Source organism: Diadema setosum, chromosome 22 (genome assembly GCF_964275005.1).
Source record: "Diadema setosum chromosome 22, eeDiaSeto1, whole genome shotgun sequence".
NCBI lineage: Eukaryota > Metazoa > Echinodermata > Echinoidea > Diadematoida > Diadematidae > Diadema > Diadema setosum.
In genome coordinates this window covers 19,008,659-19,026,503 of record NC_092706.1, presented here as the reverse complement: position 1 = coordinate 19,026,503, position 17,845 = coordinate 19,008,659, and the positions used below count along the sequence as shown (strand labels likewise).

Here is a 17,845-nt window from a genome sequence, read left to right as displayed (position 1 = left end):
ATATAGTGCCAATGTTATCCCAATACCTCTCAGCAATCTTTGCTCCCCCCCCCCCCACTGTATTCCAGTCCGAACAAAGAGACAATATGAAGCCATTAAATCCAGATTCCCTGGGGGACAGAAAGAGCCCACACATTAATCATTAATCACTGATTGTAAGGTTTCTGCATATTGCAGACTCTGAATCCAACACACAGCACAAAGGAAGTCATTACATGGTCAGTATGGGGGAAAAAAACAACAACTGCCCAAACCTTCTGGTACAGCATTGCTAGTGGTAAACTCTCCAAACAAGCTGCTCCAAGACTCGCAAGAAATCAAAAGAAATCACAAACGAATGTGTTTTTTCCCCTGGTTTCCACGATGTCAGTAATTTCTCCACCCCCCCCCCCCCTTTGAACCAAGCAGCATTCAATACATAAGTGTCACATCTCACAACACAATTTCAATTTGTGTATTCAAGCAAATCAAAACTGTTATTAGGGGGAGGTAACTGCAGACACATCCAGGAAAGATGATGAAGCCTTATAATCTACTGATTTTGCCCTAGGCATATTGGGGTTCACACGACATTTCTCATCTTGAAGGTCAACTCTAAGTTTTAAAATTCCATGATCAGTTTGTTGTTTAGCACCATGTGGACACACTCAAAGGTTAGCAATCATAAAAATTAGTCAATGATTAGAGCCATGTGAAATCTTAAGATTTATACTTTATCCATGAGCCATGGGGGGGGGGGGGGGGGTCCCACTAATTGTGCACCGTGTGGACATGATAATCAATGACCTTGAGAGTTAGTATAGCCTTTTCTCAAACCCTATTTCCCGGGTCAACCTCCAGTGTGGCTGTACACAACTGTATCAATGCTCATTGTCTAGTTTCTTCTGGTTCTGTGATTCACTCGAGTGGGACTCTCGCTCAAAGATTTTTAATCTTAAAGATTCTGTGTCATGTGGACTCGTGTAGTCGATTAAAAGCACAAACTAATCATCGAAGTTTCAAACTTTGGGTTAATTTCAAAGATTAGAAATGAAACTATCACCGAGCTTGAAAAGAGCCCCAACTCTGATCAATAATTCAGGTAAGATATCATCAGCATCGAGTGACTGGACCGAGGAAAGACACAATAATGGCAACTTACAAAAAACAAAGAGAAAAACAACAACTAAAAAACCTAAATGAACATAAAATGTATGTGTGTGTGTGTGTATTTCCATGGCAACATGATGGCAACGCCCAGTGCAATAAACATAGTTTGTGTCCAAATACATTCAGATGTCAAGTGTACATGATATACAAATTACCAAGTGCATCCAAAAATAGGGCAATGTTGGACTCACATTATCAAGTTTGCAATAGCAGACATTTAATACTATTGTGCAAAAGGACATCAAATTTGAATATTGAATATTACAAGAAATACAGTCAGAGCTCAATCACACACACTCATGATATCACCGCTTTTACTCTAAAAATAGGTCTTAAATATTACAATGACATCATCACTAACTCAGGTGACTTTCACTGATAGAGACAAACCTGCTTAGTTTTCCTCTGCGTTCTGCACGAAGCATGTATTCCCCACAGGTTTCTACCTTTTTGTTCAAATTTTGCAAGTTGAGTGATTATTTGCAAAATTAACAACATACCAAAATATTGCCTCCTGTAACACAAGTAACCTAAATCACCTCCATTATGGGAAATTGCAAACTCTGCCTCAAAAAGATGATACTTTTCACTTAGATTTACACAAATGATCCTTGAAAACTATATGGCATATATAGTATATACCAGTACCTTCCTAAACTTATTTCATGTACAGATGTTTGTCATTCCTTACATGTACCTCACCTGTCAGCCCTTAGTCTTCAGTGTAAAACATCATAAGGGTTTTTGAACAGCGATGAACTCATTAAAATTTGGAAGGACACTCAATAGGTAAACTTGTCGCGAAATTCAATTTGTCAAAATGCATCTATTGTTGGATGAAGTTTACATCTATCACATTTGATCAAAACAAAACTATTTAAAACTGCTTTCTCACTACCACACTCAAGGAAGTTATAACCTCAAAAATACATAATGCATGCAATTTTGAAACCGATGCCATTTCTCAGACGGATGAAATTTTGAGTTTTGAGGGCTTACCAAAAAAGGGGGCTACTACTTCAAATATGGCAAAACAATCTGAATTTCTTTGCATACAGGCTTATGGAAAGAGTGGTATATTTTTCCTTACAATCTTATGTGCACACTTTGAAGTCTTTGTGAACAGTATACAAAATATTCCACTCTGTCTACTTTTTTGTTTTCTTCGATGCATAGAGAGTTCTCGGGGAAAGTCGTAGCAGTGCACACATGGCTCGAGTATGCAGCATTGGAATACCATTAATAAAACATTACATACAGATATATTTCACAGGAATCGCTGTCAATCATCAATGAGTTGTAACTGATCAGAGGAGGATCCATGACAGATTTTCTGGGGTTTTTTTTCTCTTTCAAAAGACATTGACATGCGCACTCGGGCCATCAGGGCTTCCGGACATTTATTCTTGATGTAGTCCCAGCTGCAACAGTCGGTTCTGAGATCACATTCAAGGCTACAAGTCACTAATGTTCTCTACCTCAGTGTGCGGATGATACTTCCCATGGGTATCCAGAGCTATTTTCACTTTCCACTTAAGGGGGCAAGGAGACAATTCAACAGATGTTTGGCCATGAGGCAACAATTCAAGCGAATATAAAACCAATTACATGTCAAAAAAGCACCTTTTCCATGGTGATTCTGTCTACATCGGAACCTGACAAAGCAAAGTATATCATTCACATCATCATGATATGACACTATTACATGCCGCTACTACACAATACGCTTATCACACAAGTAGCATGGCCACAGTTTATTCACCTTGTGTTTGCTGGAATGTCTCATACTGGTAAGCCTCTGACTTTTCAGTTGGAGCAAATTTGTCTTTGTCTCTGCAGGAGCTCATCGCCTTTCAAAATCAGGTGGTCACTTTGTCCCGCCCACGTCTAGCATTCCTGGCCATTATTGAAATGTCTTGGAACTCTTCAATACTATAATCCTCTCTTAAAGCCTTTCTAATCAAATCAAATCAAATCAAATTAAATCAAATCATCATATTGACACATGTGCAGGTGGTTAGCATTATACTGTCAAAAGTTTGTAGAAATGAAATCAATGTTGCCTAGAGCAATTACAGAAAAGAACCATGCCTCTGACTGCTCCTTGAAATGGAAGCAGAAGGGGTCCACAGCATATCATAGCACCAAAACAGCAAGGTTTGACATTAATTGGCAATTCCTCATTTGATTTCGTATCTGATCTCCTATAGAACAGTTTTTATTACTGATGCAGGTCTGCTTCAAATATGTCCTGTTCAGAGAATGCTGGGATCCATGGATACTAGCACTATTTAATTCTCCCAGTACAATGCCCTTGACACAAGATCTCCAGCTATTAAACCAGAATGACACAGATCAAATGAAATACTCTCTAAAGATTGACATACAACTGTAAAATAGTGCCACATGTTTTGTGATATCATGTATAAACTTATCCAGTTGATGGACAATATACTGTATACGCCGAATATTTCGCGAGGTTTTTATTTTCGCAAATTTTGCGAGTTAGGTGCTATTCGTGAAATTAAAGACACGCGAAAAAATTGACTCTGATCCCGATGTGAATGTAACATAAGCATGTTCACTTCTCCGTTCCAGTGCAGGACTCCATGATCGCGAATTTAACCACTCACGAAATTGTCGGGAGTTCCCGATTCGCGAAATTTTAGACTCACGAAATATATGGCGTATACAGTAATTGCAGTAAAGCTTTCTTTTCTTTAACATTTCTAAATGGTGAGATAACACTGTCGCAAGGTGGAATCATTCTGTAGCATTTTCTCAACATCAGTTTTTGAGGGTTTTTTCTTACCTCTAATTCAGATCCAGGCCGCTTGCAAACTGCAGCCTATCTGAACACGTTATTAGTTTATACATACATTGTCCAAAAATCAACAATATCTCAATAATTACCATAATCACTTGAAATAATACTGCACTTCTGTATCCAACCAAATTTTCACATTTTGTTTCATATCAGCTTGCCAAGGCTGGTTGCACAAGTATCCAGATGTGTCGCAAAACAACTTGCAAAAAAATAATGTCGACTGAGAATACAGTAAGAACAAAACTCAATGGTACTGTTTCATGACAAGCTTTTCGTGATGGTCGCATGGACAAAATACAAGTTAGCGATTACCATAGCACACACTTGTCACCAATCATGAATCTATCACGTTGGAATCATCCCTTAGATTTTTTTTTTTTTTCGTCTTTGTCACTCTCGATCAACAGCGCCATCTTTGGGGACGACTTGGAGAATGTACAACTTGAAACATTTACATATAGAGTTAGCAATGCGCAAACATGCGAGAGGTTCGATAATTACTGACGGAGCATGGCTGGTGCAGCCTACCAGTGGTTCAAACCCTTTTTGCACCGCTTCTCGTCTACATACTGCGTCTACGTCTTTTCATGGCACTTCAATCAAATATGGACCAAGAGAGAAAGAAGCGATGACCAAAGACAATTCACAGAGTGAAAGAGAGGGGACCATTGCACAGAGTAAGTAGCAGGGTGGGGGGGGGGAGGGGGATGGGGAAAAAGAATTGGAGGGGAACATACAAAGAGAGAGTGAGAAGAGGGGTACTAGTGGGGAAATGTTGAAACTTTTAAAGAGAGAATCACTTAATGGCAGTATTCAAACTCATTCAAATGTAAAATTCTGTCTTAATCGCCTTCTCATCAATTTGGCATTCCCCCAAGCTAGGTAGAAAGAATCTTGAGAAACGTCTGGTATCACACTGTCTGTGAAACTCGTTTGGCAAGCATACTTTTTTGTTGAGTGATGAATATATATCAATAGAGAAGCACCCATTACGTGATGAAGGTTCATAGAATCCTACAGACGAACGACGTCCCACAACGGTAACTGTCATCTTTCTACGGTCCGTTATACAAAAGTCAATTGCGATAGGCACACACATGATCCTGATGAAGTTCCCCTCCCCAATGCACTGGCAGCAACAGGTGCATTCTCTATAAAACAATGAAGCCTGAAGCACATTGGATGAGAACACCACAAAAATAAAACAGAAAATGACATTACTTCCACTTCGGATGTTCGTATCAGTCATCTGACTAGATAATCGATAGAGAACATTTCCTCCCATTTTCTTGTATCATCACCAAAGACTTTGATACAGATACACCAACATCCAGCCAGTTTTTCAAAGACTGACATGTCTGAACTTTGAAGAATGAAGTAATGCAATGCACCAGTGGTGGGATGGCATCCCTCTGGCTAAGAAAAAAAGAAAAATGATGCAAAGTTTTGAAACCACTGGTAGACTGTAGCAGGTAAAACTTAAAATCTAGACTTTACTGTACAAGATTGTGAAAGAAATAGGGGGAGAGAGAAGATAGACGAGAAAACAGCGTCAGAGAAAGAAGGAGAGAGAGGGGGAAAGTGAGGGAGAGAAAGAGAAAGAGGTTTGCCCGCAATGTCGCAGACGACTCCTGCGTCATGTCGCAAACCTCAGCGTCCACTGCTTGGCTATCCTGTCGTGGTCCTCACGGTTGGACAAATACTGGGTTGCTATACTGCCGACGAGGGGATCATCTGCAATGATAGATGGTACACAGACATGTGACGGGCATGATAAAAACTGTTGCGCTACATGATATTGCCAAGCACATTTTGGAGACAGGAGGAGGAGGTTTACAGTTACTAGCGTACCCTGCTAGGAGGGAGGCGGGGTGGGAGAGGTCTCTAACCCCACTCCCCTGCTGCTACCATGCTGGAATTTTACGCTTATGGACAAGGAAGCTAATACATTGTAGCACGCATCAATTGAACTGTAGACAACGAAACAACCTGTACCAAACTTTGGGCAATTTAATTAGATATCATAAAGGTTGCAATGAATCCCACTACAAGGGTATGCCATAGAAGATGTCATGAATAAATGTAGCCCTGTTGCATAAAAGTTGAATCAAACATAAGTCAGAAAATTAAGCATTGAGTCTCTGAATACTCAATTTTGATTGGCTTATACCTGACTTACAATATGTTTGATTTTCTGACTATGTTGCATTTTTAATGCAACAGGGAACAGTTCACATATAAAAAAAAAATGCAATGAAATGCATGAGACCAAGATATGACTCACAGGTAAACATCTGAAGAAGTCAGACAAAAAAGAGAGGAGAGAAGTGATTACTTTCAGAGCGATAGTGACTCATCACAGATGTCTTGTGGAGTTGTAATAATGCTGCATAGGATCATACGATTGTTATCGCCATTGATGAATGCTACTCTGCTATTGCGCATTACACTAGACATCCACTGATATAAAAGAAGTGATAATTGGACAACATCCATTGTACATACCCCAGGTATGTCAAGGGTGTTATACATTTCTCCCCCCCCCCCAAAAAAAAAAGGAAAAAGCTGTTCTATGTAGAGCATAGTTTTTCTAATATAATAGAAATTCCATTTTCTGTTCTTCTAGTGTTTGGCTAAATTGCCTTCAACTGCATATGTATCTTTTTTTTTTTGTAGTTAAAAAGAAATTGTTTGGTTTATCCTATCATCTTATTTTTCTTTTTCTTGTTTGATTTCTGCCTTAAAATGAATTGGATGGTTATTCTTCTTTTATGGAATATGTCTCATACATGTATGAACATTTATGACAAATGTTATGTATAAGGTATGTATTTTTTTTCTAAACTGTTATATTTTCAAAGGAAATGGAATTAATAAAAAGATCACTGAAAACAAAAACAAAAATCACGGTTAAGTCAATTACTCTATACATTTAAGAACAATACAGAATGTTCATCAAAACAATAAAACAGAGGAGCAACTCTGCCCCTAGCTTACCACTATTAATACATGTGAGCTTTTGTTTAAAAAATAAAAAATAAAATGTTCACAGGTTTTTCCAAATCCTCTTAAATCAAAAGCTGCCCACAATCCATGACTGAATGGCAATGGAAAGAGGGAAAAGATGCCACATTAAGAGCATCTAGAGCCATGAACCCACATCACTTATTCTTGTCTGACTCACAGATATAAATAGCACCCTCTACTGTTGCTTCTACACACATGCCCAACAACAAAGGCAGCTAGCTCGTGGAAGGTGCACATGGAAGCTCAGCTAAGCTACAGAACAAACAAAGCTTTTAAGTACCTGGGCTTGCCAAAGGTGTGTTGACACAGCCCAGAAAACTGACACACAAATTTTGAGGACATTTTTAGGGGGCTATCAAAATGTCCCTCAGCTTCTTTATGTGATCAGCATGTGGAATGCATCAGAGCTATTCATGGATACTGATAATATCAAGCAAAAAACAAAAACAAAACAAAACACCTGGCATAGATACTTGAGCAGGATTTGATGTTGGTGTTCTGTGTTCCCCACATTATACATCTTGAAAAGTCTACCTGCCTTTAAAACTGATACACCTAATCACGACGGCTCTGGCATCTCTCCTATCATATTAGTTCACCTATGATAATTCTTTAATAAGATCTAAGAGATCACCAATCGGGATTTCTGATTATCTATACATGAAATTGCCATGTGCAAAAACATATTAGATATTTTATACAGCACAAACTTTTTTTTTGAATATGCTATGAAATATCCTAAAATTGTCTCCTCTATTTACTGCTGCACTGTTTTGTGATCAACTTTATCACTAGGATATTTTTTCACTATCCCGTCTGCAACTGCTTATATGCTATAATGTGTGTATGTCAACAGCCGGTACTCATGTCATTGGCAGTTGGGATGGGAGTACGTGGGACACGAAGAGAGTTTTAATTTAAGTCGACAAAAATTGATGATTTTTAGTCATGTTTCTGAAACAAACTTCTAACAGTCAAGAGTTTGAGGTGGACTGCAAAACAAGCAGTCAGTTCCAACTGCAAGCCCTGATTAACAAATTGCCCCACATCGCCTTACCCAAGCACTGAATTTATCAGTGTTTTTTACATTGATGTAAGGCAATTTGTTAATCTATTACAATAAAAACAACTCGATGGAAGAACTTCATGAATTTGAACAAGCAGTAAGTTAACATGCAGAATTTAATACACTTCCAATCAAGAGTACATGCATGCATTCACGTATCACGGTACAAAACTGTATGTGAATATAAGGTCAAGCTCTACTTCCTTTTGAACAGGTGCAGAGGTCACACCTTAACCCGTTGAGGACGAGTCCCAAGTATACTCGGGCAGGTGTCTATAGGAAATGCGTGTTGTAGCAAAATCAGTCCGTCCTTGATGGGTTTAAGATTACAAATGTGCACCTAGAGTCGAGCACTGTATACAAACTTGTGCATGTTGATTACTAAAAAACCTTTACCCATGATTAGCAAAATGTTATTTGAGAGGAATACTAATTTCAGTTTGCTTTTTAGAATGATAATAACACAATAAGCATGACACATGTTTCTGTATTTATAAACAAAGTTCTTTTGGAAGTCTGAAAGCCCTCTCCATCATAAATTGCATATAATACTGTTGTAAGCAATGTCGGGATATCAGCTACTTCGCAGTGTAACTTGATAATAGAACATGCATGGGGACCAGCAATCCTGAATTATCTTTCATAAAGTAGGCAAACTACATGTATGACTAAATGTACATTTTCTTTTCTTAACACAAAGAGTGCAAGTCGTAATAAATTTGTTCAGTTTAATCAAAATGCACACATGATAAACACAGCAGGAAACTGCAATTCTGATACTTCTAACAATTTCAGTGCAGAATGAAAGATTGCTGCAGAGCCTACAGCCTACATTCCTGCTATTAAATAAGATCATTACAACAATCACTAGTGCAGGGATGCTAAAGACCATTTTATCCTCCTCTGGGATAAGATGCTCAGTATCAGTACATCAAAAAAAGCTACTCAATATCCCATCGGCTCCCAGCTAATCTGTATGCTAAGGCTTGGTCTCCTAATTTGCGTAACACAAGTGGCACTGACAACTGTGTCATACACATGTATTGTATGACAATGATCTTGAATAATATATGACATGTCTCTGTCGGAGAAGTCAAATTCAAAGACAACCTTCACAGCTAAAGCTCGGTTTGTCAGACAGTTTACCATGCAATTTAGACACTAACATTTAACACACACAAAAAAAAATCACTCCAGGGAGAAATCTATATACCGGTATATACTAAGTCTATATATTTCACAAAAGCTGAAAAATGATAGAGCTTCTCCACAGGCATCAACCTGTAATAAATTTGTCTCCTTTATGCAACGAGCCCGTGTAGTTTGATCCAAGGGAAATCTGCCTGTCTTTACCAGACGGCTAACCCGGAGAGATGCCGGTGTGGAATACCGGTATATCTCCCTTCCAGATACATTTCATCCCAGTGCAAATTGCAAAGTGCATTTTGAACAGCATGATAATGAAGTTGTTGTTTGCCAGGAATACATGGTCAATGAACCCTTCCTTCTCCACCCAAAGCCAGAGGTTGCTGACTTTACAGTCAAAAGACATTTCAGCTCTCTGGGTACCACGTGTAAATCCCCATGTGTCGCATTGTTCTGAGACCGCAACACACGAGTGTTTTGGGAAAACATTTTGTTTTTAAAGCTATGTAACTTTTTAAAGAAATGTTTAAATGCTAGACATGCAAAGAGCAAAGTTAGAAGAGGAAATTTCAAGCTTTGCTGCAATGTAAATTTTATGACAAAGCTACGCTTATTTTTCTTCCGAAATGGTCAGAATCATTAGTGTCTAGGTCTGTGAGGCATGACTTTTGCAGACACAAGCAACCATGACAGAAAATCAGAATTTATTTGAAAAACCCCTACGGAACACCGCTATTCAATCATCACACAACACAAGCTTTCTATCTGGGGAATAAATTGCAGGTAAATCTTTCATTGTACTGTGGCATTTGGCAATGTTTTGATCAGTTTCAGTGGGTCTGTGCAATTGAACAAAATATGCAAATTTGGCAAGTCTTAGATCGAGTCGGGCGTGCAAACACGGCGCCTAAAGAGCTAAAAACAATCTCCATTTCCTAATGTCTGAGTGTATTAAAAAAGTCGCATGTGATGTTACTCAGGGAATGGTCCATTAAAAGGAACATAAGTATTCAATACAGCACAAAACAAGATTAATACAACTGTTTAATACTTTTCTTGAAAGTTTGTGCTTTCTTGACTTAAAAAAAGAAAAACAAAACCCTATTCCCTGCCTATATTCATTACCTCAGAAATATTTTAGCATTAACCATTTACAGGTCATCTTAAAGAACAATGTTCACCCAACCTAATGATAGCTTGATTTGTCAACTGGGACAACATTGTGGACAGTCATGGTTTGTTACTTTGTTTACAAGTTGTATGAATCAGGTTCCTGCATCATGCAGCATCCATAAAAGACATTTCTTTTCTTATTGTATAGCTACATGTATTCACTTGTTACTGATTTCAGCAATACAATCTGTATCAACTGAAAGTTTTCACAGAAAGCCACAATCTCTTGCTTCCTATGCAGTAAGTCATTACCTCGGGCAGATTTATTTTTTTTCTCCTTTCATATACTTCCAAACTTGAAATTAAAACAGCATGAAAGTGAAACTTGCCAAAAACCGAATGGCTAAATATGACAACTTCTTTCCTCATCTAATAACAAAGCAGGAGTGATCAATTTTGCCATTGCCCTTGAACCCTACAGTTTTGACTTTTCAATTCATCATTGTCATTTTTTATTGTGGAGCTGTTAAATATTATTCCAGTTATTATACCAATTTTAAAAAAAATCCTACAAATTTCTACCATAGCAGTATTTCAGTTTACCATTCATCAAATTTCATTGATTCATCCAAATATTTTTTTTTCAATTTGTTTATATTTAAGGCACTTTTACAACATTTAAACATGACTTTGGACTCCCAACATTTGACCCAGCATACAAAATAACTCATGGTCACTTAATACCTCTGTGCCAAAATTAGGCCTAGTCGCAGATCTTTAAAGCTATCTCATCTACAATGAGATCTGAACCACTGAACCATCAGCTGGAATTTGCTGAGGGCTTCTAGGAGTCCAATGACTCAAGTACAAATTGCAGAATTTCACTTCGATCTCACCAAAGCGAGACATAAATCAAGCTCAAGATCTAGTATTATACACCCCGCGTTCACATTGGTCCCCGCGACACGGGGACAGCCACAAGAGATCTTATCTTTTTTACGACTGACCGTTCACATTGGTATCTCATCTGTCCCCGAGCTGTGGGGGCATTTTGGGGCTTGGAGCGAGCTCTGCCACTTGAGCATAGCGCATGCGCACATTTGATGACCACAGCTGGACGCTATCAATTGCGCCCAAAGGTCACTCTCCCCTCCAAATCTTGTCCCCGTACCCGACTTGCTTCGCGGGGATGAGGGGACAAGTCCCAGTGAGCGTTCACATTATGGTTTTTGAGGAGAAAGTCCCACAGCTCGGGACTTTCCCCGCGTTGCGGGGACCAATGTGAACGCGGGGTCACTCAATTGTCGTATTTGTTGCCACTGATTACCACACTTAATTAAATGTGTGAATACTGATTGACATATGACACTAACAATGACATTCCATAGGGAATTTAGACCTTTGGACTATGTGAGACTTTTCTTCAATCCACTGTGTGAACTAACCTGTCATTCTATATTTGTGTGCCATTGAATAAGATTGAAGTGCTTCACGAATACTAGTATAAACTGAATTAACAAGACGGGGCAGGGGGAGGCAGGTGCACTAGACATACACATCTATCTATGCATATAAAACAGATAACCCCCACTGCAGGATGTCGCTATTCCTTGAAATGGAGGGATAATAGCACTGCTACTGATCCTTGAGAGAGACTGGGTGTTTTTATGGGTGCGTTTACAACTCACTTCCGGCATGGAATATAAAACTTGCTCTCACAATTTTTTTACTCATTTCATTTTTCATTTCATTTCATTTTCATTTCATTTTATTTTCATACTTCTCATTTATGAACATTACAACAGAAACCAGACAAGTTCTTTTACCTTGTGAACAATGTGCAGAAAACAAACAATATACAAGGTGATAACACAGTAATTACATGTAATGATAACTGGTCAAAATCGAAATTGAAATGGGGTTGATCAAAGAGAAGTATGACGGGACCTACATGAAAGCTAGCTTGTTTGGCTGTAAGCCCCGAGTAATCAGTGTTTGTGAAAAAGAAACGGAGAACGGATAGAAGATAAGACCAGAATGATGATGTAGGTTGCCAAATTTTATGTAATAAAAAAGAAGAAGAAAAAGAAGAAGAAGAAAACAAACAAACTATACATTAATATGAACTTACTGTGACCGAGCCATCATTATTATACAGCCTACTTTGGTATATATACTATAACCTATTGTTACATTAAAACTTTCACCAGGATATGATCAGTAAGACACAAAAAGTAACATGTACAGCTATTAAGCCATTTGGTGCCTGCCGTCAAGCTCTGCATAGAAGGTTAGAGAGGGGTAGAGGGAAAGAGGAAGAGAGGGAAACGAAGTAGAATGTGGAATTGCTAATGATGAATTCAGAGAGCCTGATGGCAAGACCCTAAATGGAATCTGCAACGTGTTGACAAAATGTTTGATTGGACAATAACATACCACAGTATTACATAAGACATTACGACTGTTCAGTGTCTGCAAAATATGCACTCAATAAAAACTCTTTCAATTTACGTTTAAAGGAATATAAAGACGAGCAGCTTGTTATTTCGGGGAAGAGGTCATTCCAGTATCTAGGGCCCGTATACTTTATCGTTTTTTTAGCGAAAATTGTTCGAGTACGTGGAAGGTGAAATGCGTCACTTTGGCGGGTAGGATAATTATGAATCAAATAGTTTTTTCTGAACATGCGAGTAAAAACATCCGGTAACTCGTTGGCAGAAAATTTGTACATAAATATGCCGACGTTGTAACTGAACAGATCTGATATTTTCAGTATTTTATTTTTCAAAAATAAATCATTCGTGTGGGACAAATATCCGACATGGTTGATATTTCTGATGGCACGTTTTTGAATACGGAACAGTATATCAAGAAGATTTCTAGTTGCATTCCCCCACACAAGAATACCATAATTAAGGTACGGAGTAATCAAAGTAGAATAAAGATTAAGCAGAATTTGACTTGGAAAAACACTCTTAAGTTTATTAAGAACACCCGTATTTTTAGAAAGAATATTACTTAAATAACTAACGTGGGATTTCCAAGATAAATCACTATCAATAAAAAGCCCTAAAAATTTTATACTACTGACTTGATTTAATTCAGTTTCATTAAACTTAATATGAAAAGGAAGGGTTTTAAGACTATTGCTAAAAAGCATACAATGAGTTTTATCAATATTAAGTGACAATTTGTTGGCGTATATCCAAGATTGCACAGATTTAAGTTCTTTATTCACTGTGTTCACAAGATTATAAGGATCTCTGTGTGTAAAAAACAGATTGGAGTCGTCAGCAAAACATATAAAGGAAAGAATTGGCGAGGAACTGGGAAGATCGTTAATGTACAAAATGAACAATAGTGGGCCTAGTAAGGAGCCCTTTCAACAGAAATGACAAAAATCTCATACTTCAGCTGTATAAATTAAGGTTTCCAAACAACTTTGGGGGAGATTTCGGCAGTTGATGGATGCAAAGCTGCTTTGATTATGGGTATCAGAAAAGTATTTCTGAATGCCGACAAATGTGTGATTGCAAACGTTTGAGCAGGAAACGTGTTTCTGTAGAGATGATAAACGCAAAGTTGTTTTGAAATGCATTTAGAGTTCAGATCTACACAAACCAATCACTGCCAACTTAAATGATCTCCATCCCTCGGGTCATACTGTGCAAGGGAGCTGCACAGTGGCAAGGCCTCCCTCTAGATAGAGAGGGACAGAGATGATAAATGCAAAACTCAAGAAACAGGATCCCAAAGGCCTTTGCAAACGTGTTTTGAAACGTGTTTTAGATATGGGAATGATGATAAAGGCAGCCAATGAAAAGTAATTATTATGATCGTGCCTCCAGAATTCATTTGGGGAACGCATAAAAGTGGTGTAATATCATAATTACATGTATTATATTGTGCTGTCCACGTTGATGAGCCCTTTTCTCCAACAAAGACACTTTAGACAAAAGAATTTTCTGATATTAATGACACATTTCAATGAACTGTATTTAATGAAATGTGACTTCTTTGTGATGTGCTGAGTCAAAAGATACTGAGGTGTAGCATTTGACTTATTCTGATGTACAATCATATAGAAAACATATGATTTGAAGCTTTCTAAACAATTTATTATAATATCATTTTTTGACATCCGACATGCAAGCAGGGCTCTTTTTACACTACTGTACACCACGATCATGTATTAGCATGCTAAATTGAAGCAGAAAATTTACTTAAATCAAACGACAAGACATATATCGCAAGTCCACTCATGATGGCAAAGGTGGGTTGGAAGAAAAAAAAGAAAATGTATGTATCATCTACTGTAAAAGTGGAAATTTTCGCGGTGTTGAAATTTTCGCGCATTTCGCGCAACCAGAAACTAGCGCGAAAATAAAATCCTGCGAATATTTTTGCTTGCCACATGTTCCTGTGCGTGATGTCTAGATTCCGCGGAATTAAAAACACGCGAAACTCTTCTGACCCGGCCAAGCGCGAAAAATTAGTCGCGCGAAAATATCCACTTTTACAGTATCACAAAATCAAAATCAACTCACCAGGGTTGCAATCTGAAAGGAGGGAACAAATGGAGAGGAGAACTTTTCCAATGGTCAGCGCTGGTGACCAGTTATCTTTCAGGATGTCTAGACATATCGTTCCTTGGCTATTGATGTTACAGTGGTAGATGCGAGTGCGAAATGTCACCTGCAAATCAAACAATATCTTTTTAGTCAAAGATAAAACTACTATTAAAAACACACACACAAAAACCCCCCCCCCAAAACTTGCATTATCCATTGTACTACTAATTGCTCAATACAATATTTACGTGCATTTGCTTGATGCCATATAATATATTTTTCTAGTAAATATCAGGCTTCAGGGACGTCACAGAATATTCATCATCTTTTACTTGGCTGTACGCCAGACAGAGTGATTACACACTCCCCCGCTGAAGTTAAAACCACTCTTACACTACAGAATATCCCGTTTTTCCTATTGCCGCCCTTACAGCCCTTACAGTAATCTCCCTAAGAATGTATGCAATCATGCAGAAATCATATTTATGCTATTGGCAATGAAAGAAATTACAGCTTCTCTCTCTTGAATTGTTTTAGTTCATAAATGTTGAATGGTATTCAGGAACAACAAAAAGGTTCTTCACACCAATATTTCCTTCTTTTTTCTTTTTTTACTTTGAGCACCAGCAATCAAAGAACTAATTAAAGCTAGAAGTTAAGGTACAATTGTAAGTCTTCGATAGCCTGTATTCTGAATAAACATGTTTTAACTAGTTCTATTCATTTCAAAGGAATTACAAAATGAGATCTACGAATGTTTTATCTAAACTAACCTATTCTAAAATCTAATTTCCATTATTTAAAGTGCCAATTCAAATACATATTGTTCACATTGACAGACACATAAGCATTTTACATAAAGACACAATTCACACGGCAAAGCCAGAATAGGACAAGGGGCACTTATCATCCCTATTCAGACATGAAATGTGTAATCACATTTGTCCTAGTGCATACCATAAACATTACTCTGCAACAGTGGTATTTTGCAACTTTGTCACTAAAACACAAAGCAGAATATGGACATACATTTATTGTATTACTCAAAAGTGTGCAAATTTATTGCAGGAAAGACAACAAGGTCAAATTCAGTCCCCCCCCCCCCCCCTTCTTGGTGACTTGGGGTCATACTGTTAAAAAAAATCATGTTGTCTACCTGTCTACTCAGGATTGAGTATACTCTGCCTGGAATCCCACCTCAACACAGCAATTATCAAATGTACTTTGACAAACAAGAGGTTGTTTTTTTGTTTTTGGTTTTTTTTTTTTATAATAATGAAACATAATTTCAGTATACATTCAGACATTAAAAACAACAACAACAAAACACAAAATTGCTCAATCAACATGAAACAAGTTGAAATGCTCAAATTGTTTCACAATGTTTATTTAATGTTATGGAAAACAGAAGTTCCCCAATGTGTGCTAAATAAATTTAAAAAAAAATGTCAAATGATTGAAACTCTTAAGATTTGGTTCGAATGTAGACATTTAATATTAAAAGAAATGAATTTAACCAAGTTTCATAATCAAAATTCCATTTGGTATAATAAGCATGTGAGTTTAAGACATAGACCATATTTTTACTAGCATGCTTGGTATGAAAGTGGTATTTTTCTATGTTTCTCACTTGTATAGGGGTGCCAATTTTGTGAAGACTTTTGAAGATTTAGTATTAGAATATGACATCCCTATAATGGACCATCGCAAGTACGATTCCCTGATGAATGGTTTGTTTTTGGATTAGTTTACAGATCAGCATGATGTCAATGAAAATATTTTTGATACAATTGTTAAAAACAAGTGGGAAGAATGTCTTCATTTGGATGAAAATGATACTGATTAGCTTGCAATACACAGAAACAATTTTAATTGTCCATTACGGTAGATACCAAGTTAAGGTCTTTTTATTTTAAAATATTTCATAATGCAACAGCCGTCAACTCATTTTTGTATAAAATTGGTCGAAGTGATTCTCCATTGTGCTATTTTTGTAAGAAGTTTCCTGAAACCTTGAAACATATATTTTGTGATTGTACAGTAGTTGCTCACATTTGGAAAAAGCTTTCTGATTGTATTGACAACATGATTTACAGGAGAGTCACTACAGTAAGGTCTTGATTTTAATTACTTATTTGGTGTTGATACTGGAAATAGGCATGACAGGCATATTACTTCTTTTATTCTTATGTATGAAATATATAATTCACTGCAAATTTCAGCAGGTAGATTTAAATTTCTATCCTTTGTCTTTTGTTCGAATGAAACAAAAAATTGGATATAAAATAGCTGAGAAAAGGGGTAAATTGGGTTCTCATTTTCAAAAATGGACACTTTCATTTATATAATAGTTTGATTCCTCATCCCCCTACATACATGTACCACAGTGATTAATCAGTAAAAGAATGTTATTTTATTCTAATTTTGTGCAGACATGGGTAATATGCAGTGGAGCCCCACCTAGGCAGAGTCGTTTTAGTGTTTTTGGAGTGAATGACTGTTTGTTGCTTTTCCCTGTTATTGTGTGATTTCCATACATGTAATTATGGGTGCTGTTTGTTATTCCGAAGGTTTGCTATTCCGAAGGTTCATTATTCCGAAGGTTCGCTATTCTGAAGGTTCATTATTCCGAAGGTTCGTTAATCCAAAACACACAAATTCCCTATACCTAGAGGTTCGTTAATACGAAAATGAAAAAGGGTTAGTTAATCCGAACATTTGTGGCGTTATTCCGAAGGTTCGTTATTCCGAAGATTCGTGAATCTGAAAATGAAATTCGGAATAATGAATCTTCGGAATAAAGAGCCTTCGGAACAACGAGCTGTAACCGTAATTATTATTTTTTAGAAGGTAATTTATTTCCATGGCTCTTGTTATGGTGGGACTCCACTGCATATGCAGGGAGACATTTTCGTTGTGTTGTGTTGTGTTGTGTTGTATTGTACT

At 37.4% G+C, this 17,845-nt stretch overlaps 1 protein-coding gene across 1 annotated transcript in view; it reads right to left on the bottom strand.

Moving 5' to 3' along the window:
* Positions 1-750: 750 nt before the first annotated feature.
* LOC140245546 (ubiquitin-conjugating enzyme E2 E1-like) overlaps positions 751-17,845 on the bottom strand; it is a 76,156-nt gene continuing 59,061 nt past the window's right edge. The window contains exons 5-6 of the mRNA XM_072325111.1: positions 14,876-15,023; positions 751-5,710 (exon numbers count right to left, since the gene is read on the bottom strand). Of these exons, the coding sequence (XP_072181212.1) occupies positions 5,613-5,710; positions 14,876-15,023 (246 nt within the window). The 3' untranslated portion in view covers positions 751-5,612. The remainder of the gene's footprint in view (positions 5,711-14,875; positions 15,024-17,845) is intronic.